Source organism: Rissa tridactyla, chromosome 1, assembly GCF_028500815.1.
Source record: "Rissa tridactyla isolate bRisTri1 chromosome 1, bRisTri1.patW.cur.20221130, whole genome shotgun sequence".
In the NCBI taxonomy this organism is placed as follows: domain Eukaryota; kingdom Metazoa; phylum Chordata; class Aves; order Charadriiformes; family Laridae; genus Rissa; species Rissa tridactyla.
The window spans coordinates 131,618,750-131,646,154 of record NC_071466.1 but is presented as its reverse complement, the minus strand read 5'-3'; the positions used below and the strand labels follow the sequence as shown (position 1 = coordinate 131,646,154).

At 50.7% G+C, this 27,405-nt stretch overlaps 2 protein-coding genes across 7 annotated transcripts; both read left to right on the top strand.

The window, feature by feature from the left end:
* Window positions 1-484: 484 nt before the first annotated feature.
* TRIM45 (tripartite motif containing 45) lies at window positions 485-21,705 on the top strand. 3 transcript variants are annotated; one of them, XR_008467798.1, is made up of 8 exons: window positions 490-1,289; window positions 3,857-4,590; window positions 5,609-5,738; window positions 7,675-7,789; window positions 8,004-8,130; window positions 8,712-8,871; window positions 20,094-20,158; window positions 21,635-21,705. XR_008467798.1 is itself a non-coding variant. In XM_054209756.1 (6 exons), the coding sequence occupies exons 1-6, from the start codon at window positions 508-510 to the stop codon at window positions 8,282-8,284; spliced, it is 1,956 nt and encodes a 651-aa protein (XP_054065731.1). In that variant the 5' UTR covers window positions 485-507; the 3' UTR covers window positions 8,285-8,699. The 3 variants fall into 3 exon arrangements, 2 of the variants coding, with proteins under 2 accessions (XP_054065731.1, XP_054065718.1); XM_054209756.1 differs by lacking the exons at window positions 8,712-8,871; window positions 20,094-20,158; window positions 21,635-21,705 and adding an exon at window positions 8,217-8,699 and having other exon boundaries at window positions 485-1,289; XM_054209743.1 differs by lacking the exons at window positions 20,094-20,158; window positions 21,635-21,705 and having other exon boundaries at window positions 492-1,289; window positions 8,712-9,032.
* Window positions 9,042-26,743, top strand: VTCN1 (V-set domain containing T cell activation inhibitor 1). Of its 4 annotated transcripts, none has more exons than XM_054209787.1 (6): window positions 9,042-9,262; window positions 20,094-20,158; window positions 21,635-21,982; window positions 24,695-24,973; window positions 25,644-25,805; window positions 26,499-26,743. In XM_054209787.1, the coding sequence occupies exons 1-5, from the start codon at window positions 9,042-9,044 to the stop codon at window positions 25,763-25,765; spliced, it is 1,035 nt and encodes a 344-aa protein (XP_054065762.1). In that variant the 3' UTR covers window positions 25,766-25,805; window positions 26,499-26,743. The 4 variants fall into 4 exon arrangements, with proteins under 4 accessions (XP_054065762.1, XP_054065751.1, XP_054065743.1 ...); XM_054209776.1 differs by having other exon boundaries at window positions 26,104-26,743; XM_054209768.1 differs by having other exon boundaries at window positions 25,644-26,743.
* The last annotated feature ends 662 nt before the right edge of the window (window positions 26,744-27,405 follow it).

Genomic DNA, 27,405 nt, shown 5'->3' with positions numbered 1-27,405 from the left:
ATTAGTGCTAGTCAACATGGTTTTACAGAAAAGAGGTTTCTTTAAAAAAATAAAATAACTCTAATTTCATTCTTTGAGGAGCTTACAAATCAGACTGATAAAAGCAATGATGTAGATACCATCAATGTCCAAGGAGCTTCACGCAGGACTTCAAAGACACTCTGATTTCAAAACCTGCCTTTTACAATATTCATAATTCCCAAGCGCAGTGGATCAATACAGTCCTCAGCCAATCTCCGTGGGCAGTCATGGGGAAGTCTGGCTGCGTTGCACTATTTCTATTGAAGTTTCACTGATATTGCTTCTCCACTGCTCAGCAAGTTCACTCATGATCAGAAGGGAAAACTAGGAAGGCCTGAAGGCAACGGGGGCAGGCCAGCAAAGGGTCTGCAAAGACCGACTGCAAAGGCCAGCGAGAGGTGAAGTCAGGAAGTGAAGTTTTGAGCTGCAAGAACTGGAAACACAAAATCTACCTGCGGCGGGGCAGGGAAGGGGGCCGTTTCCCAGATGACCGGCTGGGAAAAAAACAGGAGCTGCCAGAGGTGGGCAACCGGCGGGAGAGGCTCCTCAGTGCCTCGGCGAGGAGGACGGAGACAAAGTGGGGTCTTGGCTCCTCTTTGCCCGCCTTTGCCCGTCCCGTCCCGGAGGAGGAGCCCCGGGGGAGGCGGCGGCGGGGTCCCCCGGCCGCCATCGCGCCCGTCGCCCCTCACACCGTCGCCTCACGCAGGGCCCGGCGGCGGATGGCGGCGCCGGTTCGGGTACGACACCAGCCCCCGACCCCAACGGCCGTCCGTCGCCCCTAGCAACGGGGCAGCCGGCGCCCAACGGCCGGGGGCGGCGCGAGGGGGCGGCGCGCGGCGGCCCCCGCGGCGGGCCGTTAACGGCCGGGGCGGGGATGCTCGGCGGAGCCTCGCTGGCGAGCGGGGCCGCGGCGGTCGAGCCGCCGGCATGTCGTCCGGGACGCGCTGCCCGGTGTGCGCCGAGCCCTGGGTCTCGCCGCGGCTGCTGCCCTGCCTGCACTCGTTGTGCGCGCCCTGCCTGCGGCGGCTGGGGCCGCTGGGGGAGCCGGGCCGGGCCGCCGCCGCCCGCAGCGTCCTCTGCCCGGTGTGCGACGCCGAGGTGGCCCTGCCGCCCGGCGGCGTCGGCCAGCTCACCCCCGACTACCTGGCGCTGAGCCGCGGCGGGGCGGCGGCGGCGGTGGGGTGCGACCTCTGCGCCGACGGGGCGGCCGTGAGGCGGTGCCTGACCTGCGGGGCCAACCTCTGCCTCTTCTGCTGCCAGGCCCACAGGTGAGGGGGCAGCGAGGGGGACCGGCCCGGACGGGGCCACCTCGCCACGGGGTGCACGGGGCGGCCTTCCCTCCTCGGGCTGCCGGACAGAGTGGGTGGGTGAAGCAGGCAGGGACCCCTACAGAGCTAGCCAAGCAGTCAACCCACTTGTCTTCCAGTTTGTTCAATCCCTAAGAGGTTTTTATCCTCCCTGGAGGATGCTCTGTACTCAGGTGGGGACCGTCAAGCTGTGTGCAGTATGGCAGTCAGTCCTGGTCAGTTGAGGCCATTAAGTCCAAAATCAGGCCGCCGTTTGCCCATGGTGGTGCCTGTTTGCTGATTTGCATCTCAGTTTAGCATCACCCCAGCGCTCCAACAGGCATGGATGCAGGCAGAGTACCTTCAGGACAAGAACCTTGTGCTGTCCTGCTTTGGAGAAGGCACGTCTCCCAAGGGAAAATGGGCAAGTTAAGCTGCTGGTCTGCCTCTCTCCACCTCCAGAAACATTTACTGTGTGTATGTGCACAGGCACCCTTATGTGAAGTGAAAGATGATAAGTGGAAGTCCTGACACTAGCCTGCCTGCGTGGTTGCTACCTCCTGATGACTGATCCGTGTGCTTGCCTGTTAACTGTTGTGTCCGTGTATCTTGTGTGCATTTTCAGCATTTCTGTGAGGCTGGGAGCCTACAGCGGTAACACTGTTGCTTTGCAGTATGCCTGATGTTACAGGGTTTAGTTCTGTTGGAATATGGAAAAACTGAAGGCTTGACAGCAGAAGAGAGCTGTGTACATCAGAGAGGGTCATGTCAGTAAGGCATGAAGAAGAGGTGACTGCAGCAGAGGTAGGAGCTGAAGAGGAGGCAGACGCAGTGGCCAGTGAGCATGGCAGAGAACAGGCAGCACCATGATAGTAGAGATAGGGAAGTCTGAACCGCCTTCTGGAGCAAGGAGGTGACAGGCAGGGTCAGAAAAACAGTAGCAATAGTCAGGCAATCCTCTTAGCCTGGGTTAATCAGCTCAGCCTATTCCCTCCACGTTTGCCGCTTCTTTCCACTTGATTAGCAAACTGAGGCATATTCCTCACTGCCCTGCCCCCCTGCAGATACTGGTGCCAGTGGTAAAATGGCTTAGACTCTTAGTTACCTTTCCACTCGGGGCTATAATTTCTAGCATACCATTCTGATTAGCTAATGCCTCGTACCCCATGGAAGCTGCTGAAGAGTGATAAACTGGGACCTTGAATAGCAGCCTGCCACACTGACAGAAATAACTGTGGAAGGTATGAAGCAGTAGAAAATTTGTCACAGTGACCTGCTTCCTACCTTATTTACTGATATCATTTTTTCGCCCCACTAGTGTCTGCAGACTTGCACCTGATTTAGTTGATAGCAGAGCAGAACAAGGGCCAAGGGAAACCATTTTGAAATTATTTCCTAGTGCAGTGGGAAGGTTTCTATGTATCTGGGTGCCACTGTTGTGCTCTTTGGAATAAGTGAGAGAGGTCTTAGGTGGAGGTCAGGGAAGTGTGAATTTGAAGGGTGTTGTACAAATAATGGTAGAAGGCTTTGAAAATGTGCTGGACCCAAGGGAGATTAGTGGGAAGGAAAAGGAGTAGTGTAAGGGCCATGTCCTGACCTGTGATGAGGTTGTTTTATGTTGCCAGAGCAACTCTATAGAGCTTGGTCCTCGGAGTATTTCCTTGCTTATGGCTTGGAGCTCCCATCGCAACTGCCAGAAGTCATTAGTGCAGGAGACAAGGAAGTAGAAAAGGCTTTTACATCCTGCTCAATAAGTAGCTCCCAGTGTCCAAAATAACATAAAACTGAAATGTTCTAGTGCTGCCCTGTGACATGGTGGATGTCTGGGTCATAAGAGGTTCTTTGTGTCCCATCCTTGGTCTCCTCTGAGCAGGACCTAACCTGGTGGCCAGAATGAGGTGGAGTTTGATGTTCAGATTACAGAATGTTTTACCACAGACTGTCTTCTGGCAGTGGCCTGAACTAGGTTTTACCCTAAGGGATATTACAGCTCATTTGCCTCAGTGAATTTAAAGCTGGTGAAACACACTGGGCTGATGGCTAGAGGAGCTTGGCACTTTCCATTCCTCTCCAGAAGTGACCGTTGGTGAGCAATTCTGTTTCGAGACACCTCCTGCCAGCTGTCACTTTGCGGGGCTCACTGCCCTCCTGCTGCCTTTGTTACAGCAGGCTCTGGGGGTAATTGCAACTATCCCACTTCTGTCAGGCTCCATGAAGGGGCTGCTGGCAGTAGCAGCCTGGCAGCCTGTTCCCTGTGTGTGGACATGGTGGGTCACACAATTCTTGTGTCTGAAAATAGTGCTGACAGCACACAGGGAGCCTGAGAGCAGCCTCTAATGAGCTGCTTGCCGATGCTGTCCTCTTTTGTGTGGAGCCTTGTCCTTACGAGACCACAAGTCCCTTCATGCAGAGTGAATTTCAGTGGAGACAGGAGAGAGCAATGCACACTGTGACTTGTAGTCTGTACAGAGTGGCATTTACAAAGGGTCTTGGATGTTTACATTTCATTTCCAAAATGCATGAAGTGATGTGTGGTTGCTCCCTTCTAGGAGACAGAAGAAGACGTCCTCTCATGCTGTGATGGAGCTGGAGAGCACCAAGGATTGCAGCCAGGCTGAGAAGCCTCTCTTCTGCCCTTCCCATCCCACAGAGAGGCTAAGGCTGTTCTGCGAGCAGTGTGACCAGCCTGTGTGCCGAGATTGTGTTGTAGACAGGCACAGGCAGCATCCCTATGACTTCACCGGCAATGTCATCCACAGGCATGGGGACGCCCTGCGGGAGCTGCTGAAAAGCACCCAGCAGCGCATGGGCACCCTAGAGGGTGTGCTGAGCCAGATGGATGACATGGGTAGTGCCTTACGTGATCACACAGAGGCTGTGGCCACAGAGATCTGTCTGTTTGCCAGTGGGTATGTGAAAGCGATTGAAGAGCACCGGGACCAGCTGTTGAAGCAGCTGGAGGACCTGAAGGTGCAGAAGGAAAACCTGCTGCACTTGCGGAAGGCCCAGCTGCAGCAGCTGCTGCTGGACATGAGGACTGGTGTGGAATTCACAGAGCGCTTGCTGACAAGTGGCTCGGACCTGGAGATCCTTATCACCAAAGGGGTGGTAGCAAGCCGGCTGGCAAAGCTGAACAGCGTTGCTTACAACACCCATCCCAGCGTGGACGACGGGATCCATTTCTCTCCCCAGGAGAGGGCAGGGCAGTGTCGCGGCTATGAACTTTTTGGGGCTATTCTCAATAAAGTGGTTGATCCAGCCAGATGTACCCTGCATGGGCAAGGTAATGCAGTGCTGTAAAACAGATAAATGGGAACGCACCTCTCACTGAAGTCATGTCTCTGTTCTCTGTACCCATGTGGTGTGCAGCTTAAGGCACTGTTGGCTCCCTGATGTCCAGGCATTGACTAGGGGCAGACGTAGAGTCCTGCCGGAGGTTGTATTTCTTGCTGAGGGCCTATAGGAGCTGTGCTGGGCAGGGAGCCAGAGAGCTATCCCCATCCAGATGTACAGAGCTTACTGGAGCTGCCCTCCACAACATCACTGACCTCAGCATGGGGCTGAAGTGTGAGGAGAGCAACCCTCAGGCCAAAGACCAGAGCTTACTCGGGGGATGGGAATGGCACCTGCAATAGCAGGATGTGTTGCTCTTCCAGTGGCCCCAGCTGTTCTGCAGCACGAGCCCAGGCAGATAACCTCTGTGGCGGAGCGAGTAGGTTCATTCCTCTTGCAGCTTCTGCTGAGATTGCCATGGGAATAACTCGCATCGATGGTTTCATGGATATTTGCTTACTAAGGACTTGGAGCAGGGCCAGCAAACAGATAATGTTCAGACCAGCCCAGAGAACACAGGAAGCTCTGGTCAGTAATGGCCTGCACCGGGCAGATGAGACAAACGCAGAGCTCGTTCAGTCCCTTCCATGCCAAAATGAAAGTGCTGAGGTCTCTGGGGCTCCACACTGCACAGCGGGGCTGTTCCTCCTCCCTCCTGGTTCCATGGTTCACCTTGAGGCCTTCTGGGAACATGCCAGCTGGGCTTAGAGGGGTAGGCAGGAAGACCACCCTGATCCATACAGACCTCCAGGCTAAGACTGCCCAACATTGCTCAGCGCCTACGGCTGTCCACTCTTTCCTGATCCCCAGTTATATATGTACTTTTCCCTGTGAGTGGAAGGAGCTGTATACCCCAGCAGCAAAGTCCTGGCTGTGCTCTGATGGGGACTGCAACCCTGAAAAATAGGTGGGAGGTGGCAGTCATGGCTTGTGTAAATCCTTTCTGGTCCTGTTTCTCTGCCTTGCAGATCTCCACAGTGCCCGTCAGAACCAGCTGACTGGCTTTACCCTGCTCTGCAGTGACACCACGGGAGAGCGGATGGGGCGAGGAGGAGAAGCTGTGCAGGTCACCATCACCCACAAGGACAAGAGGGACTGGTGGGTATTTCACCTGAGAGCTCCCCAGTCACAGGGTTTGCCTTTCTGCCTCTTTTATCCTGGCTCCCTCCTTGTTTGGGCAGGTGGGAGGACGTGCCTCAGCATGTGGGTCAGAATCTGTAGGGGAAAAGGCACTACTGTTCTTCCTACTGGTATAGCAGTGCTTCTTACTGGTTGTATTTGGCTGTGTGGAGCTTGACCGTGTTGGCTCCGATTTGTATTGAGTCTTTCAGTAATTTGTGACTTCTTAAAGGATTCGACTCTCAGTGGGTGTTACGCATTGTGAGAATGAACCGTTGCTACTTCCAACCCCTACCAGTAGACACCCAGGGCTTCTGCTTTTGTTAACATCTAATGAGCGTAACATAGCAACCCCAGAATGACTGTCCCAAGTCAATGACCGCTCCTATCCAAGCCCAGAAGCCTCTGACAGTTGATGGAAGCGCCTAGTGTATGTTCTGGAGAAAGAACCTGTGTCGGGACTTCATTGTGCTTTCTCATGTGGTTGCAAGTGTTGAGCACTTTAACATGTTCAGAGTTTTTCTAGCAAAAAAAAAAACCAAAAAACAAAAGCAAGGGAAGAGCACAATTAGGCTCCTAAGTGTTTCCACAATGAAATGACCAACCAGAAAAAAATATTTTGTAACTGTTTTCAGGCCACACTTGTTACTATAAGGCAGCCAGTCACAAATGCAGAGCCAACTGGGGGTCTGTTCTTAAGAAAAACATCTATTCAGTTTTATTGTGCATACAGTGCAGCTGGAGCAAGATGCCGGTGTAACTTGTTCCAGGATCCACTATTGGTGGGATGACCTGATGAAAAAAGGGACAGGATGCTTGCTATGGGGAAGCGTTGGCATGGCATACAGAAACTGCGCTGGCTGCACAGATGCTTATCACTAGAGCATCAGTTGTTCCAGAACGTTGCACCAGTGTACTTTCCTTCCTTAGGTGCACATATGATGTGGGAAGGTGTGCACACGAGAGTTATGTGGATTTTGCTTGGTGGGGTAGAGGTCGCTGTGGCCACATTAACTCAAGTTCTTGTTCTTGGGTGTATGCAGTTGCTACATGTGTTGCTGAAAGCTGTTTGGCTTTGGGTTGAGGCACAGCAGCTGAAGGATCACCACACAGTTCATGGCAGGAAATGATGTAGGCAGCTGTATTGATGTGAAATGGTGGGGGGTGGGGAACACAGCCTGCAAATCTGGAAGATTATAAAATGTCATGTCTTGTGACACAAGAGACTAATTAGTGGGGGTTAGAAAGAATACCTTTCTGTATGCAGAGCTGCCTGATAATTGTCTGTGGAAAGCTCTTCCCACCTTACTGAAGCAGGCAATCAGTAACTAGCTGATGCTTTTTCCCTGGGACTGTTGTCCACCAGGGTTCCTTGAGAAACCCAGAGTGCTTCACTTTGGAAAGGGAGAGTTCACCAGCGGGGACCTAGAACTCCCCAGAGCATTGAAGAGAAGAGTTGGGGTCAATGCTTTTGTGACAGTGATTGAAGTGGTTCAAATCTTCCCTGTTTATGTCCTGTCTTATTCATGGTCTCTTATGGAGGTAAATGCTCTCTGAAGCTGTGAATTTACCCCATTTCTGAAGGCTGTTATCTGATGGAGTAATCTGACCTGCAAGTGCACTGTCTGTCATCTTCTGCTCTTTCAGTGCTCAGGGTAGCTACAAATCCTTGCAGTGCAGCTAGCTTTGTGTGACTTCCTTTGTATGGTTATTGCAGCTCCAAGGAGCGGGTGCGTGTGAAAGCAACTCAATGCTTGAGCATTGCTCATGCATCCTGCTAAGCTCGCTTCACACCCGCAGCTACTGAACAAGGCTATGGATAAGGAACTGACCACAAATCTAGGCCAAACAATGGTTCACACGTAGAACAATTTTCTGCCACTCACTGACCTCTTGGACTTTTCTCTGTTCATAGTGCAGTCAAGCCAAAAGTGTGTGATAATGGTGATGGGACCTACCATGTTTCCTACAGCCCTGAGGAGCCAGGCTTGTATGCTGTCTGCGTCTATGTGAAAGGGCAACATGTAAAGGTAACATTTCTTGTTTCTGTTGCACTGCTTCTTCTTTACCTGCTTTTCTTTTCTAAGTACTTGCTCCAAATCTTTCTAAGGATTGCCTCCACCATTTAACAATTTAAGACCGGGCTTAGTGATCTGACAGAATCACCTGGTTGGTTTCTGAAAATGCACACAACATCTGATAGCATCCACTGCAGCAGCTTCTCTGCTTACTTGTCCTCTGCAGGGCTCTCCATTCACTCTGATGGTGAAAAACAAGATCCGTGAGCACCAAGGCGTGTTTCACTGCTGCACGTTCTGCTCAAGTGGAGGGCAGAAAGCTGCTCGCTGTGCCTGTGGGGGTACCATGCCAGGTGAGTGCTCAGCTTTCCCCACATTTCTCAATGTGGGGAGGCTAAGCAGCACTGTGTCTATGCTGTTCCTGTTCCCGTTTTGGCAGGTTGGGAGCTTCCGAACTGTTTTACATGGTGCCTAATGCTGTCGAATGGAAAAGCTTCACTCATTTAGGATGAGAGTTCAACTCCCCTGTTTGTTTAATCCCCACCAGCTTCCCTGTCCTTGACCTGTGTGTCATTGTGTGTTTTGCATGTTTTAGTATAGAAGCAGCCTCTTCCTTTTTCTGTGCTTGATCTGTATCTAACTCTGGCCAGAGACACCAGTGGCTGGCACAGGGTTCTGCAGGCCCATGTCTTGCATTACTCAACAGACAAGAGAATGAATATCTTTAGCTTTCCCCAGCAACTGGAACAGGGAGGTCCCCCTCTGTTGTTCTCCTTTCTTTAAGGAGCTGTGGTAATTTTGGCCTTGAATATGCTGTGGTCTCATCAGCACGTGACTCCTCGTCTTAGAGAAGTCCTGGGGCTGAAGCACTCTCTGAAAGCCTCTGACACACTGGGATTTTCTAGTCCACTTTTGCTTACCTCTTCTCTTGCAGGTGGGTACCAAGGCTGTGGCCATGGACACAAAGGTCACCCTGGCGGCCCTCACTGGTCATGCTGTGGACAAGTGAAGGAGAGCTCTGAGTGCTTGGGAGGGCCACCCAGTGACACCTCGCAGAGGAGTTTGCTCAGGACAGTTGCACTCTGAGCAGCCAGGTGAGCCCCTGCAAGCCCAGGGCACTGCTGCTGGCTGCTGCAGGAGCACAAACCATGAGGATCCCTGTGATCACTGCAGAGCCTTGTTGCCAACATTGTGATGGGTGCGAACTGAGAAAGAGGAATGAGGAGAAATAAAATTGTGCCTTATATTCCACCCAGGGCTGCGTATGCAAAGCTGTTTTGTGCCTGAACAGGAGCAAACTCTAGGAATTGTACTGGTGCCTACACTTTCAAGGACTCAAGGCCCATGGGGTCAGGCTCTACGGGAAACTCAATCTGAGCAGTTACCTCACAAGAGGGCCAAGATGTGTCTCCTTCTGCAGGATCGACAGTCTCTGCTGTCCTCCTTGAAGAAGCCAAAGCTGCTTGTTGGGGCACATTCCAAAGGGTTTGTGTTCGTGCCTTGGAAAGGCTTGGCAGCCTGAATATCGCTTCTGCCTCCCAGTTAGATATGCGGTGCATGTAGCACAGTCACACTACTGGGAGCTGCTGTTGTGTTTGACACTCTTATATTTTCTCCAAGTAAGCTGTAGTCTCATTACACTCTCCCTGAAAAGTAGGAGCAAGGTGGATTAGTAATATTTCTGAAGGAAATCCAAGAAACAGCCATTGTGCTGATTCCTGTTCATTTACCCAGTCTGTGTGTTCTCCATGGAGATGGTGTGGGACATAGCGCTGCTGGGGATGATGTAGGAGCCAGGGGAGCACCCAGCTCACCAAAGGAAGATTTGGGGACAGTCTGAGCATCAGTAGGAGCTATAGGCAGAAGTTCGCAGGTGTCTGTCCTGAACTGGGGCAACTAGGCAAGAGCAGCAGAAGAAGACGGAATACAGCAAAACTCCTGGATTTTGCTTGTGCAGGCTTGGCAAGGCTCTGTTTTTAGAAGGACAGCTTGTCCCATTTTCCACAGGGGAGAGGGAGATATATATCCTGTTCTTGTATGTGTGCTGCTGACCCATAGCTGGGGAAATGACATCTGTGATGAGGAGTAGGAGGCACTTTCCTGGAAGGGCAACTGCTAACCTGCCAATTGCTGCCTGCCGCTTGCCTGGGTGCAGCAGACACCCTGGCTACCTTCCTGAACAAAACACATTTGTGTCACTGAGACTGGGAATGCTACTGCCCTGGGGGTAACCTTGCTAGTAGGTGTGTGTTGCTAGGGGCTCCTAATACCGCCTGGGGAGCTGGGGACAAAGGTCTGACTGTTGGTCACTTGGGGAGAGGAATGCTGCTCCAGTGTCAACAGTAAGGACTGGTTCTTTCTTTCTGGCTGATGATAGCTGGCTTGTAAATAGTAGAAACCTGTGCTGTCAGTTTGCTTGCTTAGACCTAAAAGATTCTCATTTGTTGTTTGTTCCTCTTACAAAGCCAGTTTTGGAACTTCTTCCCAGCAAAGGAGATAGCTATCCTTATGCAAATGCTGTTTAGAGCTTTCTATTAATCATCCAGAAAGGGCTGTCAAACAAATGGGGGAAGGTTAAGGCAGTTTACGTCTCCAAGTTAGGCAATTTAAGTCTCCAAGTTGCTGAGTCTGAAATTTCAAAGTGAAAGTTTAATAATTTCAGTTAACCTTTAACGTAAAAAAAAATGTCATTCTTATCCTTGCTACGTTCAGAGTCAGTGCTCAGCACAGAATGTGATGTAAAACAAAATGCCTCCTTTTCTGTGTCTATTTCTTGCTCCCCATCCCCCGCATGTACGTTGTTTTTTCTCGGAGCTTCCATGTTGTATTGCAGAGGGAACTCATAAGGACGGCACTACCTTCTAGGCACATAATTTCTGCCTAAAAATATCTTAGTCCTCTCAGAGGAATGTGTTTTCTCTTTGTGTTAGGCATGCCTTACACACCCTGTCGCTGACATTTTCCAAGAAGCTGTTTGTAAGAATTACACCAACTCTTCAGGGAACTGCAGTCAGCTCAGGCTGAGCTCTACGTTTGACTTGAAGGCTCAGTCTCAGGGATTGTAAAGTATTGATTGGCTACCATTCTGCGTTTGGACAAAGAGGACTGTGCATTAGGATAGTTTGAAGAATCATGTGCAGAAAAGACATTTAATGACCTTAGTCACTTTGTAGGGGTTAGGTGTGAGTGCCCTCATACTATTTGCAAGCAGATTTTGCCCTTAGTGTTCATTACTCAGAATGCTTTGCGAAATGAATATATCCTACTGATCTGCTGGAGTTTCACATTGCATCCCAACAGCCATTCCCAGGAATGGCTTCCAGTGCTCTGTTGGTAATCAGCCTTGGGCAGGTGGTGGATTAGGAGGTGTAGTTAGTCTGCTGGGCTACATGATGTTATTTCTGACCAGCTGGTCCTTCAGATAACAAAGGTATTTTCAAGACAGGCATACATGCAGTGCTGACAGAACCGCACCAGTAAACATTGATATCTTTCCCAGGAAAAAAAGCTTTTATTGATAAAGTTGCCTGTCTCCAGAGTTTGAAAAAAAAAATAAAATGGGGATGAAGATGAGGAGGGGCTTTGGGAGACAAGAGGAGGAGGACTTACCCCCTAGATAGGGAAAACAGAGTGTAGCTGTGAAAGACACAGCCAGATCAAGAGATTGTGGAAGATCTGGAAGGGACCCTGCGGCCTGAAAGACTCCATGTAGGGTGCTTCTAGGGTCAGTTATCATGCTAGGGTATCTCTCCTTTATCAGAGGAGGCAAACCACACTGGTGACACAGCTGCACTTTTAGCTCTATGCGTGAGTATTTAGTTTGTCCTGAGAAGATCACAGCAGAAGCGGGCTCAGCAGGGCTTCCTGCCCTTCCCACAGCAGGAGGTGATTCACAAGGGTGCACTGACCACTTGGAGTGCCATGTCAAGACAGATCCTGGCAGTGGCTCACAGGCAGTTGTAGAGGACTTCGTCTATTTCCAGCCAAGGGGGGCTCACCACCTCTCTGTTTTGACATGAGGGTTTTTTCTGAGTGCTGCTGCTTCCAGCTTCCCTTCAAGGGCAGGCAAGGCCAAGGACAGGTAGAGCTCATAAGGCAGTGACAAGCTTTCCTCTTTCCAGACCACTAGTGTTCCCATTTTTGGTGCTTCTCCAGCACCTCTTGACACCATTGTTACAGATATAGGATCACAGGCTGGAAAGACATCCAACATTTTTCACCAAATCCCAAGGGGAGCTTTCATCTTTTTCAGTCTGCTGGCTGCCTTCACCTCTCTTGAGCACTGTGTCAAACTTGGCTGCTTGTCAGCTTGTCACAACTCCATCTTCTCCTGGTTCTCCTCCTTCACTGGTAGCTACTCCAGTGTTCCAGTGACATTGAAATAAGGTGTAAGCTTCCTGTAAGTAAGAGAACTCTTCTGACAGAATTATTATTTGTGGAGAAAGAAACAAGTTGTATCACGAAGGACAGAGTGAGTGCAGCCTGGTTCTTGTGCCCATGCCTCACACAGACCACTGAACATCTTGGGCCCTGACCCGCCTTCAGTCCTTCCTGTCCCCACTGTTCCCTCATGCAGGGAAGAGGCAGCACGTGCTGTGGCCAGCTGTAGGACACCAGCTGGTGGGCACAGCAAATCTGGTAACGTTTTGTGCCTGCTGTCGCCTTCTCCTCAAGTGAAGACAGCTGATGTGTCTCTTCCCCAGGTGCTCATCAGCTTTCACAGACCAGATCTTGCTGTCACATTTGGTTGGATCTTGCTAATAGCTTCAAAAGTGGTAAGAGCTGGGCAGACCATGTGGTCACAGATCCTTGATTTCTTTGGGAAATATCCTGAATACCTCTTGTTTTTCACAGCATAAACATACGGAGAGGGGTAGGCTCCAGCATGAGAGCTGCTCAGTAATTAATGTGTTGTTGCCCTGGTGAATGAGACTTGCCCTGGTCCTTCCAGGGCTGCCTGTGCCTGAGAAATAGACCTGTTTTTCCAAAATGTAAGTAACCCGATCGTTGACTGTGCAGTGAGGTGTGCTGCAGCTATGACCCGGAGTTAACTGGTGTTGAAAGGGGACACTTCGTTTGCGCACTGCACCAAAGGCAGCCGTAAATCAGGTGTCACCAAGAGCAATAGGATATTTCTTAATGTGCATTTCCCACCAGGCCACAATGGCCTGGAGCTATTCTTAGCTTCTAGTAATGCTCTGCTAAATTACAACAGGTTTAGTAATCAGTAGAACTACAAAATAAGTCAGATTTTTTTTTCAGATTAAAAAGGGCTATTCCATGCTAAAGCAGAAGGGAAGTGAAAACCGTACAAAGTCTGCTTTATAAGTTTAAACTGTTGCAACAACCAAAGTGCGACAGTGATTCTCAGGTGAAAGATTTCTACTCCACAGTTTCATTCAGAGGCCAGAGGATGAAGGACATGCTTTCAGTAACAGCCAAGATTGGAGCATTAGGAGTAGGTCCTGTTCACAGGTCTGCCACAGACCTTGCACAGGACATTCAGGTATCTCCTCTACCTGGACAGTGATTAGCTTTGCAGTCAAGCACTCATGTTGAAGTTGCACATGAACTTCATGAGCTGGGTAAACCCAATGACTAGTAACTCTCAAAAGGAGAAGGTCCCACCCTGGCTTCTCTGTCCTTGCTGCAGGCCATGAGGTCGGTCCTGCCGCACCAGAAGCATTACTGAGTGTGACACTCCTCTGACCACAAGGAGAGCCAATTCAACTCCCTGACCCAGCAGGAAACCATTTGCTTTCTAATTTTACTCTGTTTTGCAACAGATGACTAGGCTTAGTGGAGGTTCAAATCTGTGCTCTCATCAGTGCAAGGTGGTGGGACATGGGAGGAAGTTCAACACAAGCTGTGGCATATAACCTCATCCTGGCATAAGAAGGCTGGAAGTGGTGAGTTGTGGGTGCTAAATGCCTTTGGGCACAGTTTGCTGACTTTAGTGCCTGTACAAGAGACACAGCCTATTCCAGCCCTCTGTCTGCTCTCTAGAAAAGTCTGTTATGTGTTGTGCAACACATCTGGCTATGTTCATCACCTGTAGAGATGAACAGGCTTTTGGAGTTGAACTGTGGTCCAAAAGACTAAGCACATACTTCTGAAATCTTGCACGTGCACAGTTAGAGGGCCTCTGTGCCCCTCAGGGCATCGTAAACCCTCCTGAACCCTAATCAGCCTTTGTAGCTAGTTTGGTCATCACTGACCAGTATTGATTGGTCTTGATTTGAAACTCTGGTTGTTGCAGAGAAAATAATTTGGGTTTTCTGAGGTACTGGACTATTCCCAGTTCCTCTGGGCATCCTCAGCTCTGCATGGGAAAGCTGTTCGCTCCCTCTAATCACCTAAACTTGCTGGAGATGGCTATGGACTGTCAAAAATTCCTCTTTCCCCATCCTCCCTGGAACACAGTCCAGACGTAGATAACAGCATACACAGGTTCCCCTTTGGGAAACTGAACACGGTGGTGCAAGCTGCTTTCCCTTTTCTGTTCTTTCACAATCTGTCTGCCCTTCTCAACCTCTTATGCCCAAGAGCTACGCGTCCTGCCCCTGGTCTTAAGTGAGACAAAGTACAGAGGGAAAGGCTTGCAGGGTCTGTGCCAGTTTCTTTCCTCTGCATGCTCTGATGCCCACCATAATGGCAGATCTGAGAGCAGCAGGAGCTGGCCTTGGGGATTAGAAGTAGTTTGGTCTGGAGGAGTTCAGAGTAAGAAAACAGCAGTAGGAAAGAGCCCACTGCTGAACCCGTGTGGCTCTGACAGCACTGCTGAGCCTGGAGGAGCCTCTTAGCACAGCACAGAGAGGCAGGGCAAGATGCACATTGCGAATGGGGCTGAGAAGGGGACCTGCAGGTGGGACTTCTTTGCCCAGTGCCAACAGCAAGAGTAGAGATTTCAGCAAGGAGACCTAAGCTAGTCCTGGATATGACACAACCCCCCAGTGATGGGTGAGCTATGGATCTACATGGGACACTGCTGCACTCTGACCCCAGGATTATCTGTCTACCAAACCATGAGCTGTGGGGTTTTTTTTGTCTTAAATCAGACTTATTTCTTTAATGGATGGTGTAAGAGGCCTCTCCTGTTCCCCAGCGACTAACCAGGCCTCCCTGCTTTTGACTGGCCTGGTAGGGGGGAGCTGAGATGCTTGCTGCTTCCTCATTCCTGAGAGTTCACTGCTTGGGCTCACCACTCCTTAGGTGAGTTCAGTTATTTAAGCAGGACAGCCTGGGAGAATACATTATGCGAAGGACAAGGGCTGTGCTGAACAGTGTGGGACCTTCGGGCACCTGGTGTTTGGCTTGTCTTCGTAGGTGCCGTGACCATGGCATCCCAAGGCCAGGTCATTTTCTGGAGGTATGGTATTATCTGCATCTGCTTTGGGAGAGAGGAGGGAGGGAATTGCATTTTCCAGACTCCTCAGCTGTATCTCGCTGCCGCCAGGAGCTTTCTAGAGACCAGTTCTTTGCAGCTTGACTGTAATACTGCACTCACCAGTACGGCTTCTTTTATACAATCAGTAAGGCCATGTAGCTGTGAGACACCCATGTGCAGGTCATCAGCTGCAGCGAGGATGGAGATTTACGTCCTAGAAACTCTGCACAATCTGGCCACCTCAGGTTTGAATGCTATTGTAGGTCAGGGTATTGGTGGCCCGAGAAAGGCTCTGTGTTCCTACTGTCGTCGGTCGGGGTATCAATGGCTTGAGGGAGGCTCTGCGTTCCTGCTGCTGGCCCTCAGACAGTTGCTTATGTCTCTGTCACATTGGCGTGCTATGGGGAAAAAGGCAGAAGCTGTCCCACAGCAAGTTTTCTTGCTGTGTGGGCCAGGAGTAAGAGCTGGGAAGACGTGCAAGCTGCTTTGTGCCTCTTGTTTCAATGAGCCTCTTTCCTTTGGAGCTACTGACCAAGTCCTGGTGAACTACAGTCAGAAAAAGAAGTATCGTGGGGAAGGCCATAAAAATATCTACCTCATATCCTTATCTCCTGATTAGTTGAAAATAACCCTCACCGGATTGCTAAATTAGTTGGCAAACTTGCTTCAGCCTCTGATGTACATGGACCAGGCTTTCATCTCAACCTGACTGCTTGAACCACCACCAAGCCACGTCTCTTCATCTCAGGTGTGGGTTCTTCCAGACTGCGCAGAGGCTGAGGCTCCAGTGAGGTGTGCGCGACATCCCTGCTTGTGCTAATTCTGTCAAAAAGGTTTCGGCTGTTAGGAGTATCTGTCCCACCTGAGCTGAACAGCAGCGGGGAGAAGGACAGTCCACATGTGAACAGAAGAGACTTCTCACATATGAGCCGCCCTCCAGCTTTCTCACATGGGGCATCAGTGAAGTGCTAAACAGTAATATCATCTGTACCTTTTCACTGACAGAAGTGAGATTGCTAGTAGACATAATGCAACACAGTTTAAATATCCACTGGGCATCATATTCCTCATGCCTCTGGAATGCATGTAATAACCAGCTCTGTTATTCTCAAGAGGTAGCCCAGCTGGCTTTTGTCAGGGAAATGCAGTAACTGATGGGTGTGAAAAAATGAATGCCTACCCCTTGCTACTCTGAGAACCATCCTGCGGCTCTGCCAGTACCTCTGCCTGCCCTGGGCGACCGCGTGCAGCCAAGACGGCAGCAGGTTACTGGAAGCAGCATATTTCTTCAAGGTCACTGGCCTCTTCAGGCTAATTTTGAAATGCAGAAATAGTCCAGAGAGAGGGGTGAATTTTACAGGAAGCTTCAGAGGAGCAGTGGGAGGTTTCTATTGATTTCAGGAGAACAAAACAAAACAAAACAACACAACTCAAAAAATAAAACCGAAGCACTGAGAAAAGTTGACCTCTGCAACCATTAACTGCTTATTGGAGGGGAAACCCCTTCCTTTTGGGTTACCCCTGCCATGCTATTTCCACAGGAAGCTTTGATATAAGGGGGAAGGCAGGAGACCTTCAATCTCTTAATCTTCCAGTTTTTTTGATCCTCGTACCGCTAAACCCATTCCCGAGGGAAAGCTTACTGTGTGAGGAGCTAGAGATCAGGAGGATTAAGCATCTGCTGCCTGTCACAGCGGGGCTGCGAGCCTCTCTCTGTCCCCAGGCTGCGCTCGGCAGCATTCAGGCTGCCCAGAGCTGCAGGCAAAACCCCGTTTGGCTGATCGGGAAGGGCTGATCAGGGAGCGCAGAAAAGACGATAGAACACACGGAGCAGCATCCCGCAGACCGCCAAAGGGCCACCAGGAACCAAGGGCGGCGTCAGGGCTTCATCTTGTGCAGCCCCAGCCGTCTGTGTCAGTCTGTTGCCGTGCTTCTGAAACACTGGAAGTACAAGGGGTGCTGATGCACAGAAAATTGGTTTTCTTGAACTGCTGGTCTGGACTGTTGCGAAACACAGCTACCATCAGCATGCGGATGGGTGGCCAGCTTCCTCTTGTTTGCCTGCACTCTGGGTTGACTCAACACACATGGAGGAGGTCGCAGGCAAATAGTTTTATAGCCCTTGAATCTCACAGTTTCTGTGGAGGAAAGTCCAAAGGGCTTGATTTCCCCTTGTCCCTGGCAAGGGGTGTTTAAGCGGGCAGTGGCATCTGTGTACTCAAAATTGCCACCCCCCCCGTGTTTGTTAACAGGCTTTTCCCATCAGCCCTGTTGCTGCCTTGAACCGGGGACGGGAAGCACTTCTCTGGACGCAAAGCTAGCAAGGCTTTGCAGCTATGGGGGAAGGTGGTGCCAGCGGGGGACAAAAACGTTGGTGCTGGCCATTTTGTGCTGATTTTTGTTTGTGTGTGGGCGAGCTGAGGACTTTTTTGGCTTGCACAGTGCTAGGGCAGAGGTGGTGTTCAGGCCAGAGGGTCCTTTTGGGGACCGGGGGCAAGTGTGGTGGCACCTGATGTTTTCAGGGACTGCAGGAGGGCGTCCCTGGCTGCTTGTACCTCTGGCATTTGTCGATGAAATTCTCCATAGCCCGCAGGCAGCGTCCCTTGGTTCCCAGCAGTTTCTCCCCTGCCCACTCTCGAGAAGGAGGATTTTAATCTAGAGGCGTGAGGGTGAGTCAGAGCCACTGTGAGACAGCATGGCTGATGCTTGCTCCAGGCATATGTGCTGTGGGTCTAAGCCCGTGATTCCCAGGCATGAGAGCTGAGGTTGATCATGGCAACCCCGGCTAAGTTTATAGCAACTATCTCGCTCTGGGATCAGCTCCATAGAAATTGGTGCAGCTCCTCAAGGATGTAGATATTATTCAGCATACGCAAGAGGCTCAGTATCTGCCCTGGAATAGGAAAACACAGACTCGTCCCATGGTGAGCCTAGCCGAGACACTGAGTCACTCGGGGTTGAGCCCCATGGGACATGACAAGTCTCTGCTGGGAGGCGTCACGCTGCAGGATCCACATGAGTTAGCAAACAAAGTCCCCATCCCGCAGGCCCCCAGGGGAGGTGTTTGTTGGTGATGGGTCCCCAGCTGCCCAATGCCTGTGGCTGGAGGATATCTGCTGCTTTCCTCCCTGACAGGGTCAGCTATGACTGCAGCTGCGGGGCATCGGGAGCGGGCAGGCAGAGAACTACTGTCCACCCTGCTCGTGAGCGAGTGAAAGCTGGTGATAACTGGGAGGAAGCCAAACATATGACATCTCCCAGCTCTGAGGGCATCTAGGCAAGACGAGCTTGGTACGGATGTGAAAGTATATAAGGACTCGTATGAACTTTTATATAGACTTATTGCATACTCGTGGTGAAATACGTAGTTCTGATCCCTTCTCCTGAACATGCTGGCATGTGCAGAGAGGGCTTCCTCAGACAACTTTCCACTGGCTTTGAGGGTGAAGATGGAAGGGAGGCGGCGGGAGGGCAAGCAAGCCTTCTGCAACATCTCCCCTCTTCTCCTTCCCCTCTTTCAACTCGTCTTCCCTTTCCCTGCTGCTCCCTGCAGGAGGGGCTTGTTCACACGGTGCAATTCCCTAGAGCTCCCTATCAGCCCTGTGATCGTGGCATCTGCGGTGATTGAGGCACGATTGTGCAAGTAACTGATGCAGGCGCACACATTAACCGTGGGAGGAGTTTGCGGTTGCACGGACACCGATGGCCTCTCGGGTGGGAGGCTGCCTGATGTGTTGGGAAAGAGCGTGCTGCAAGCCAGCAAATTGCTGCTGAAGTGGAGCAGCTATTTTTGTGTGGACGGGAGGGCAGTGACACACAGTGACATCTCACTCACCTCCTGTCTGAGGACCAGATGGGAAGCTGCAGCTCAGAAGTTTCTTTGTACAATGGGTTAGAGCAAGCCCTGGGCTGGCAGCCCTGAGCCCTGGCGTGGAGTGGCCACTGTTGGTGCCCGTGTCTTCTGCAGTGCAGCTCCCTTCAGCGCCCTGCCAGGCTTGGGAATGGGGTAAAGTCCCCTGTGAGGACCTCCAGCAGCTCTCTGGGCTCTGACAATCCTGAGCAGGGCTGAGCCCAGCGCGCCTGTGAGGCTGTTGGGCATGGGCATGTGAGCTGCTTGCCCCAGGATGTGCCTGTGGGGTTTTGTGGGGAGGAGCTGCTTCTTGGCTTGCTCTGGTGGGGAGCTGAGGTTGCTGCCACAACCTCCCAATCCACATGAAAATGTGCGCAGGACCATGTGTGACAGCTCTGCTGGCTGCAGTGGGAGTCTGCACTCGGCCGTGCTTATGGGTCTGTCCAAACTGGTGTTTTCCCGATACGGGTCGTGCTTGTCAAGGCTCGAGCTGTGCTGCTCCATGCCATGCTGCCTGTCACCTCCTCTGCTGGGGCTGTTCTGCCTGTGTGGCTTGAGCAGTGGTCCTCTCCTCAGTCTCTCATTCAACAGCCCCTTATCTGCCTGTGCAAGGAGCATCCCAAATCTGACCAGCTCACAAACCTCGCCCTGTTTCCAGCCCCCTCCTGCCTGCTTGTATTGGGTGTCTCCCCAGGTCAGCGTCCTGTCTCGGTGCTCTGCTCACCTCCCTGGGCAACTGGTCCCTCCCAAGTGCCAGCAGGGACTGGCCGGCTCGCTTATGCACTGGGAGATACAAAGAGGAGTATCCTCCACTGGGACCCGCTGCCTCCTCACAAAGACAAAGCCCAGGTCTCCTCTCCTCCTGCCCCATGGTCCCCCACCTTTGACAATGAGTGCTCACCCAAATGTTCATCACTACTGTGGTCATGTGCTTCACTGGTCCACCTTGTTTTAGGTTTGTGGCTTACCCGTCTTGACCTCCTTCCTGCTGGTGGCTCTGCAAATGCGCACCGTAGGTGTAGGGTGTGAAAGGAGGGGGGCTGCATGGTAATGTTGTCCTTTCTTTTTTCCCCAAATAGCACGACTACAGTCATTATCATCCTGGCTGTGGTGATTGCCCTGATCATCGGCTTTGGTGTCTCAGGTACGTGACTGCTCAGACTTCTTGTTATTACCAGCGGGACCATGAACTTCTGCCCAGCCACTGCCTCCGCGTCTCCATCCTGTGCATGGGCTGAGGTGTGATCTTGTGTGGAAGTGCCACCTACAACCCTGTAACGAAGGCTCGCTTTATAAAGCTTATGTACTAGATGGCTGAAGTAAGACTGCACAGGTGACTTCAGCTCTGGCCTTTCTCAACAAGCTATCGCTCCATGGCATTAAACCACAAGGAGCTGTGCTGTCCTTGGAGATTGTGAGCTCTTGTAGGTTTTAAATAATGCGGATGTTTACACACACACACGTGCTCAGGTTGGGTTAGAAGACACCAGCTCTTGGCACTCAGAACTGAGTGAGGAAATCTGTGTCAGCTCTTCATTTCTGTGAAAATTTGTCAGGGGAACGGCCCCAGGCTGCAGCAGTGGCTGTGTACGCATGAGTCCCGGTGCTGTGAGACACCCCCGTTTTGCCCCAGGAAGTGTGTTCCTGGCCTGTGCTTTAGCGGCAGAAATTAAGGGGTTTTGTTTGGTTGGTTTTTTTTTAGTTATCTGGCATGTTAGCAACTGAAACGTTCAACTCCATCTGTTGCTTCATGGAAAGGCAGCTGAGGCAAGGGATCGATAAGCATAGTGCGGCCGGTGCTGTGGGAGATGCAGTGCTGTGTTAGCTGAAATTTCCTTGGGCTTGGAGCCCTAAACTTACAGATACAGAAAGTCCTGCACATTCCATGCTCCTTCTCCCAGATGGGAGGAGGCGATAGTATTTATTGCGAAGTCGGGCAGCATCTGCCAGGACGGGGCACATTCCCCTGCAACCTCAGAGACAACAAAAATGTGTTGCTTTGGTGTTGTCCAAAATGCAGCCGCCTCGGGGTGGGCCGAGTGAGGACAAATTAGGGAAGGGCTGTACGGGAAAGAGGACCGGCTCTGGGAAGAAGCTAATTCTCAAGCTTACTGGTTAGAATTCAACTTGAGAAGCGATCCGCCTCCCCAGGGAAGGGAAATGCTGACTTTTCTTAAATGAAAGAAAACAGTTTGGATTCCAGTAGGGGTGAAAGAGCAGACTCTTATTTCTTTGCCAGCATTACGCCTTGCAGTCATATTTATATTGCATAAGGGAGGCCCTGACTAAGATAAGACAGAAAAATCACACTCTTCTGGCAGCTGCAAAGAGAAAAATCCCTGATACATATAAGTAAGAAAGAAAACACCATGCGAATTCTTCTCAGACAAATAAGAGGAGCTACTTTTTGAAGCACACTGCCTGCTAAAGAAATGCTCCTGCGCTTCATCTTGGTATATAAGCCATGGGTGTTAACTTCTGCATGACAGCTGCTACTGCTGCCCTTGGGATGTCCTGGTGCCTGTTCAGCCTCAGGGCTGGTGCATGACAGCCGCAGGTCTGGCCTTTTTCTGCACTCGCTTCCTCACCTTTCTCACTCCGTCCTGCTTTCTCCTTGCAGGAAAACGCTCCATCAGTGTGACGGCACTGACGTCTCCAGGGAACATTGGCCAGCGTGGCATCCTGGGCTGCACTTTCGAGCCCGACATCCGTATGGGCAGCATAGTGATCCAGTGGGCCAAGGCAGGAGTAGCTGGGCTGGTTCATGAGTTTAAAGGTGGGAAGGACCACCTGCAAGAGCAAGACGCATCATTCCAGGGCCGCACGGCAGTGTTTGCCGACCAGGTGATCGGCGGCAATGCTTCCCTGGAGCTGAGGGACGTGCAGCTCTCCGACGCCGGCACCTACCGGTGCTCCGTCACCACAGCCAGAGGGAGCGGGGCGGCAGTGCTGCAGTACAGGACGGGAGGTGAGAGGTCTGAGGAAGAAAATCCTGCTGCAAAACACATGCTAATATGGCTTGGTTGGGCCTACTGATGCTAGAGGCTGCATGAGTGGCACCCGCTCCTCCAGCAGCCACCATCAGGCCCTGCACCCCTGAGTAGGACTGGGGTATTTTTTTTGGCTTTTCCAGAGGTGTTTATGGCCTTACTTCCTCTTTCGACCTCATCGTTCCAGAAAAACTCTTATTTTAATGCTCTCAGTTCTCTGTTTTCTTCTCTTTACCACGTGTAGTCTGCCAGCTACACAACTGACTACAAAGAGCCCCTAAGAGTGGGAGTAGCTAATTGATCTTATAAAGATCCAGATTTTGCACCTGTTAAAGATAAAACTATAGCTTTTTCTTTCAAGATTAGGATATATATCCAGCCAGAAGTGCTGCATAATAAAAATTGTAGCCTATCCTTTTTCTAATGTCTTTAGTTTTTAAAAATGACTATCAAAGCAACACACCGCCCATGTGATAGTTACCTGAAGTATCGCATATTTCCTAGAGTTAACTGTTCACCTTGTTATGTGTCAACTTCAAAACAAGCACAGACACAGACAAATTTTCAGTTGCGGGTGCTTAGTTCTTCTGAACCCTCTGGGCTTTGGCCATCATTTTCACCACTGGCACAAAGCAAGGTGCTCCTACTGAACTTGGCAGCGTTTCACCCATTTCTGTCACTTCTGTGTCTTTCTCATGAAATCGTGGTGAGTTACACTGACTATACAACAGGGATAACGTGAGCCTGCACAGGTAGGTGGTCTTAGTATTTCTCTGGCTGGCTTTTGCTGGCACCCCTGAGGTCCCAGCATATCCCTTGAACTCACAGTTGGCACAGTAGAGTGAGCCCCCGACCTTCCAGGGAAAGTTTCTATGGTAGCCAAGGGAATTGTTAGAAAGGAGGGAAAAAAATCTTCATGGCTTTCCAGGACAGATCTGGAAACCACCAGGTCTTCACACTCTTCCAGCAAGATGACTTTGGCTGCAGTAACAAGTCACCTCCCAAAGGGTCACCTTGTGTTGGAGACTCAGGGTCTGCAGGGGTTTCCTGCAGACTGCAGTTTTTGCACCTTCTCCTTCACCACTGTGACCAGCGTTGCTGCCCAACAGCTCAAATTGGGAGAGGGAAAACTCTCAGACATCTTCAACCCAAGGAAATGGAGATTTAGGATAGGTGGACACTTATGTGGTGAGGACGGATGTACCAGCAGCCTTGGGGGGGGTGTCCTCTGTACTGCAGGCCAGCCATAGCAGGACAGTAGTAACCAGCAGAGCTCTTGAATGAGACAGGCTGCTTTTCTGCAGGTCCAGCCTCCTCCTTTGGCCCAGCAGAGCCAAAGCAGCAGGCGGGCACCAGCTTCTGTGCAGAAGCTTGTGACAGATGTCTTGGAGGTGCAGCCACTTCCCCGTGTCACTCACAGGGAGCCTGTCTTGGGACAGAAAGGCAATATGACAGTTGATGTTGCAGGAACATCTGCCCAGTGTTGATTCGCAGTCCCCCATTTCTTACTGGAAGTGTGTTTTCTGCCCTGGTGTTATGTGAAGCACCTCCTCAGGCAGTGGAAAAAAGGGTGCTGGGCTCACAGACCCCTTATCTTGCAATGGCTAGGATGGAAGAACTGCTTGGGACCACAGCAGGTAACAGCAAGGCCAGAGGGCTTCGACTGGTGTCTGACGCATGCTTAAGTCCTGTGGGGATTTGGTCTCCTACCTCTCCTTGAAACCTTGTGAATCTGCCTGCCTTTGTGTTGCTTGATTTGGTGTTTAAGGCAATCCACACAGGAAAAAAAAAAAAGCATTAGGGAGAACAAGTGAAATGCTGCATTAGGTTTTATTTCTGTTGAAATTGGTGAACTCTGCTCTCCTAAAAAGTACATATTCAGAGGTATGTTTTTCTAGGAAAGCAAGACTAATAAAGTTCTATTTGAGATGGCCTTGGCTTTAAAACACAGCTGAGTTTGCAGCGGGCTTTAAAACTTTTGTTTAACCCAAGCATCTTGGCGTAAGTCCTGCAGCTCAGGCCACACCTTCGTCTGCCCTCAGCCCCAGCAGGTGAAAATGGAGCTTCCCTTGGTGCAGCCCCACGCAGTGCGAGAGTCACATCACGAAGCGGTAGGTGTTGGTCAGGCTCCCTTCTCACTCAGTGAGTCATCTCCCCCCCCTCCTCTGATAACAGCAATCATTTTTCGCATGCCTCTCCCTGCCGGGGATAGCAGGTGCCTCCTTTCGGCAGAGATGAGCGGAGCCGTGCCGGCTGTGGTTCCTGCCTGGGGAAGCCAGGCGTATGGCAGACACGGGCAGTCTCAGGCTGGCCGGGTCCTGAGCCCAGTCTCTTCTGAGACCTCCGGTGTCCAGGAGCTCTTGGGAAACACTTGGTTTATGAGCCTGGGACCCAGCTCGTAACTGTTATGCAGAATTACTTTAAAGACACAAAAGCTGTGCCACGACCTCAGCAGATCTTGTCAAACTGGACTGCCTTGTCCTAGGTGTCTTTAGATCCCCTGTAGCCCAACCTCTACCGACGTCTGTCTGAGCTTCCGTGTTCACTTTGGCTACCTGCGGCGCTGCGACGCTAGGCAGCAAGTACCTTAGAAATACCTGTGCCTGACCAGCAGACGCAGTTGGGCATTTCATGCCCACTTCCTGGACATTGACCTTTTTCTGACTCTCTCCCCTTTTTCCCTCCCAAAGCCTTCAGCACCCCCAAAGTCCACGTGGAGAACAGCAGCAGTGGGGACACGTTGCAGTGCGAAGCACCGCGCTGGTTCCCTCGACCCGCCGTGCGCTGGACAGCCTATAGCGACGCCGGGGAGTACCTGCCGCATGTTGCCAACACCAGCTACGAGCTGAATGCTGAAAACATCACGCTGAAAGTGGTTTCCTTTCTGCACAACATTACCGCTAACGCCACCTACACCTGCGTGATTGAAAACAACATTGCCAAGGCTACAGGCAACATCAAAGTGACAGGTAGAATTTAACACCACACAGAGACCACAGGCGCTGGGGAGAAGGCAGTTTAAACACTGTGCCTGTGTGTGTCGCGGGGCTCCTGCAGCACCTGTGTCAGTCAAGGAAGGGACTGAAATTTGCGGTTAATCCAAATCTCTCCCTTTGTCCCTGGGATGAAGGAAAGGGTCTGTGTTTGGTCCTGCTATTTCAGATGTTTTTCACAGTAACAGGGACAAAACTGCCAGGGAATGGGAAGGAAGGACACACTTCAAAAGAATATATTCCTTTGAATGTTAGCCAAAACCAAACCAACCAACCAAAACCCCCAACTTCTGACACTTTCTTTAGCCAGTTCAGCTTAGATCCCTTTTGTGTACCAAACCAGCAGGCCCTTTTAGCTGTTACTGAAAATCTCTCTGACTCCAGCCCCCCCCCCCCGCTTTATTTAAAACCTTATTCACAGGAAAGCAAACTTTCCAAAAAGCCTGGATATTTTTTCCTGTTCTACGTGGTATGGATCATAGCTCTCCTACAGTGAGGGCTCCGTAGCAGTGGGTCTCCAGCACAAGATGCAGGCTCTATCTTTGTCAATATTCAGAAAAATAAGGAGGACTAAACATACACACTCGTTTTGCCTCCCCTGCTGCATTCCCCATTCTGGTAGCCTCTCTCTGTTCTTCTGCTACAGATTTCAGCGTTACAAGGGGGACCAATTTGCAGCTGGTGAACCTGAACGCAAAGTCGGTGTCCTCCTCCCTTCCAGCCTGTCACTGGATGCTTCTGCTTCCCCTGTATCTGCTGTCGATATGAAGCCTCTATAAAACAATCAGAAACACTGCTGCACCTGGAGGTAAACCTGTAATCATATGTGCTCGGTATATGTAGACCCTCTTGCTGAATTTTGTTGCAGCTCCAGACTTACCTCAAGCCTGCCAGAATGGGAGGACGTGGCTTTGCCCTGTGCCCGTCCTTCCTCCATGCCCAGCTTTAGGTGGGACGCATGGCTTGTCTCTCCCACAGGCTCCCTGCTGGCTTCTCCTGTCACTTTCTGCAACTTTAGAGATTCTTTTACACCGTTGACTGGCATTTCTTACTCGTACCCTCATTCTCTTTTCCTTTTCTCCTCAACCTTCTCTCCAACCCAAAAGATAGACGTCTTGCTGCTCTGAGCACCTTCTGAACCTTGGCTACAGCTCATGGCTGCAGGGCAGGGTGGACTTTTTCCTCTGCCTCCCCACGAGGCCTGCAGCAGCACAAGCCTTGCTTGCACCCGCTTTTCTCAGACAACTCCACTGCACGGTGCAGCACCTTCAGTAAACAGTAGCTGGCAGGAATACCTTCAGGAGGGCTAGAGGGAGCTGCCAGCCTGAGCAATCCCACCTAGACCTGGAATAAGGAGGGCTGTAGCCAGCCAAAGCACGGACAACTGCCTTCAGTACTCATCAGCTTTGGCTTTGGGTGGTAGCCTCTAGAGGTAAACTGGTGACGAAGTGGAGAGCTACAGAAAATCAGCTAAAAGGAACATCTCTGTCTTTCAACGCAGAACAGTTACGCAGCTACCCTGACGGCAGGACAAACTTCATGCTTTCCTCCCTCTTGGGCTGAGAATTTTAAGAGCCCCTTCCAGTTCCAGAGTGTGTAGTAGCACATGAAACCAGCTGATTTCTTTCTTGTATTATTATTTCTTACTCACTCCAACAACAAGATCCTTTGTTTGGGTTCAGAAAGAGAGCGAGGAATGCGATAAAGAGAGTTGCATAAATAAAGGAAAAACTCTGATCACAGGAATGAGGTGTGTTCTCTTGTCTGAAGTAACCCAGTGACCAGAACTCTGACCGTGGGCAGAAGAAGCTCAGAGACAAACAGGAAAAGCTTTTCCTGCAATACATCTGAGAACTGGTCCTTCAAACTTGGAGTATGAAAAGCAAACAAATCTTAATTGCCCCCTTAAACAGATTTGATTTGTCCATCTCATGTCTTGTGATTCTCTGAATGTACTAATAAAACTGTAAATAAGAGAGCCAGTTAATCTATTCAGTCTTCTCAGAGGACTACAATCAAACTCCCCTTCTGAAAAAGATGGCAAAACAGCGCTGGGTTAGAAAATAGCTAACAGGTTTGGAATAAGTGTCAGGTCTTCAACCTGGCAAAGGCAAGCAGCATGTCTGAAGTCCTATATGAGAACCGATGATTGCATTTGTAACATGAAATAAAAGAGGACCAGGTGAGTAGTAAGTGTGGCAGCAGATGGAAGACTAACATACATAATGAGAGGAAAAGAGGGTGACTAGCAAGATACTACTGGGAAGTTCAAATTCAGAAGTAAACAGAGTTATTAAACGTAGATATAACTATAGAGATGAAATGGCCTTTTTTGTTTTTAAGTAAGTCTCTTATCTGGCACTTCCTATCTATTTCTGTGGCACTATTTGTTACTATTACAGGACTTG

Coding starts and splice junctions, on each gene's coding strand:
- TRIM45 (XM_054209743.1), top strand. CDS start 508: ATGACCGGCTGGGAAAAAAACAGGAGCTGCCAGAGGTGGGCAACCGGC. Junction 4,591..5,608: donor ATGTACCCTGCATGGGCAAG/GTAATGCAGTGC, acceptor TCTGCCTTGCAG/ATCTCCACAGTGCCCGTCAG. Junction 5,739..7,674: donor CACAAGGACAAGAGGGACTG/GTGGGTATTTCA, acceptor CTCTGTTCATAG/TGCAGTCAAGCCAAAAGTGT.
- VTCN1 (XM_054209787.1), top strand. CDS start 9,042: ATGCAAAGCTGTTTTGTGCCTGAACAGGAGCAAACTCTAGGAATTGTA. Junction 9,263..20,093: donor GTTGGGGCACATTCCAAAGG/GTTTGTGTTCGT, acceptor TTCCCCAAATAG/CACGACTACAGTCATTATCA. Junction 20,159..21,634: donor CATCGGCTTTGGTGTCTCAG/GTACGTGACTGC, acceptor TTCTCCTTGCAG/GAAAACGCTCCATCAGTGTG.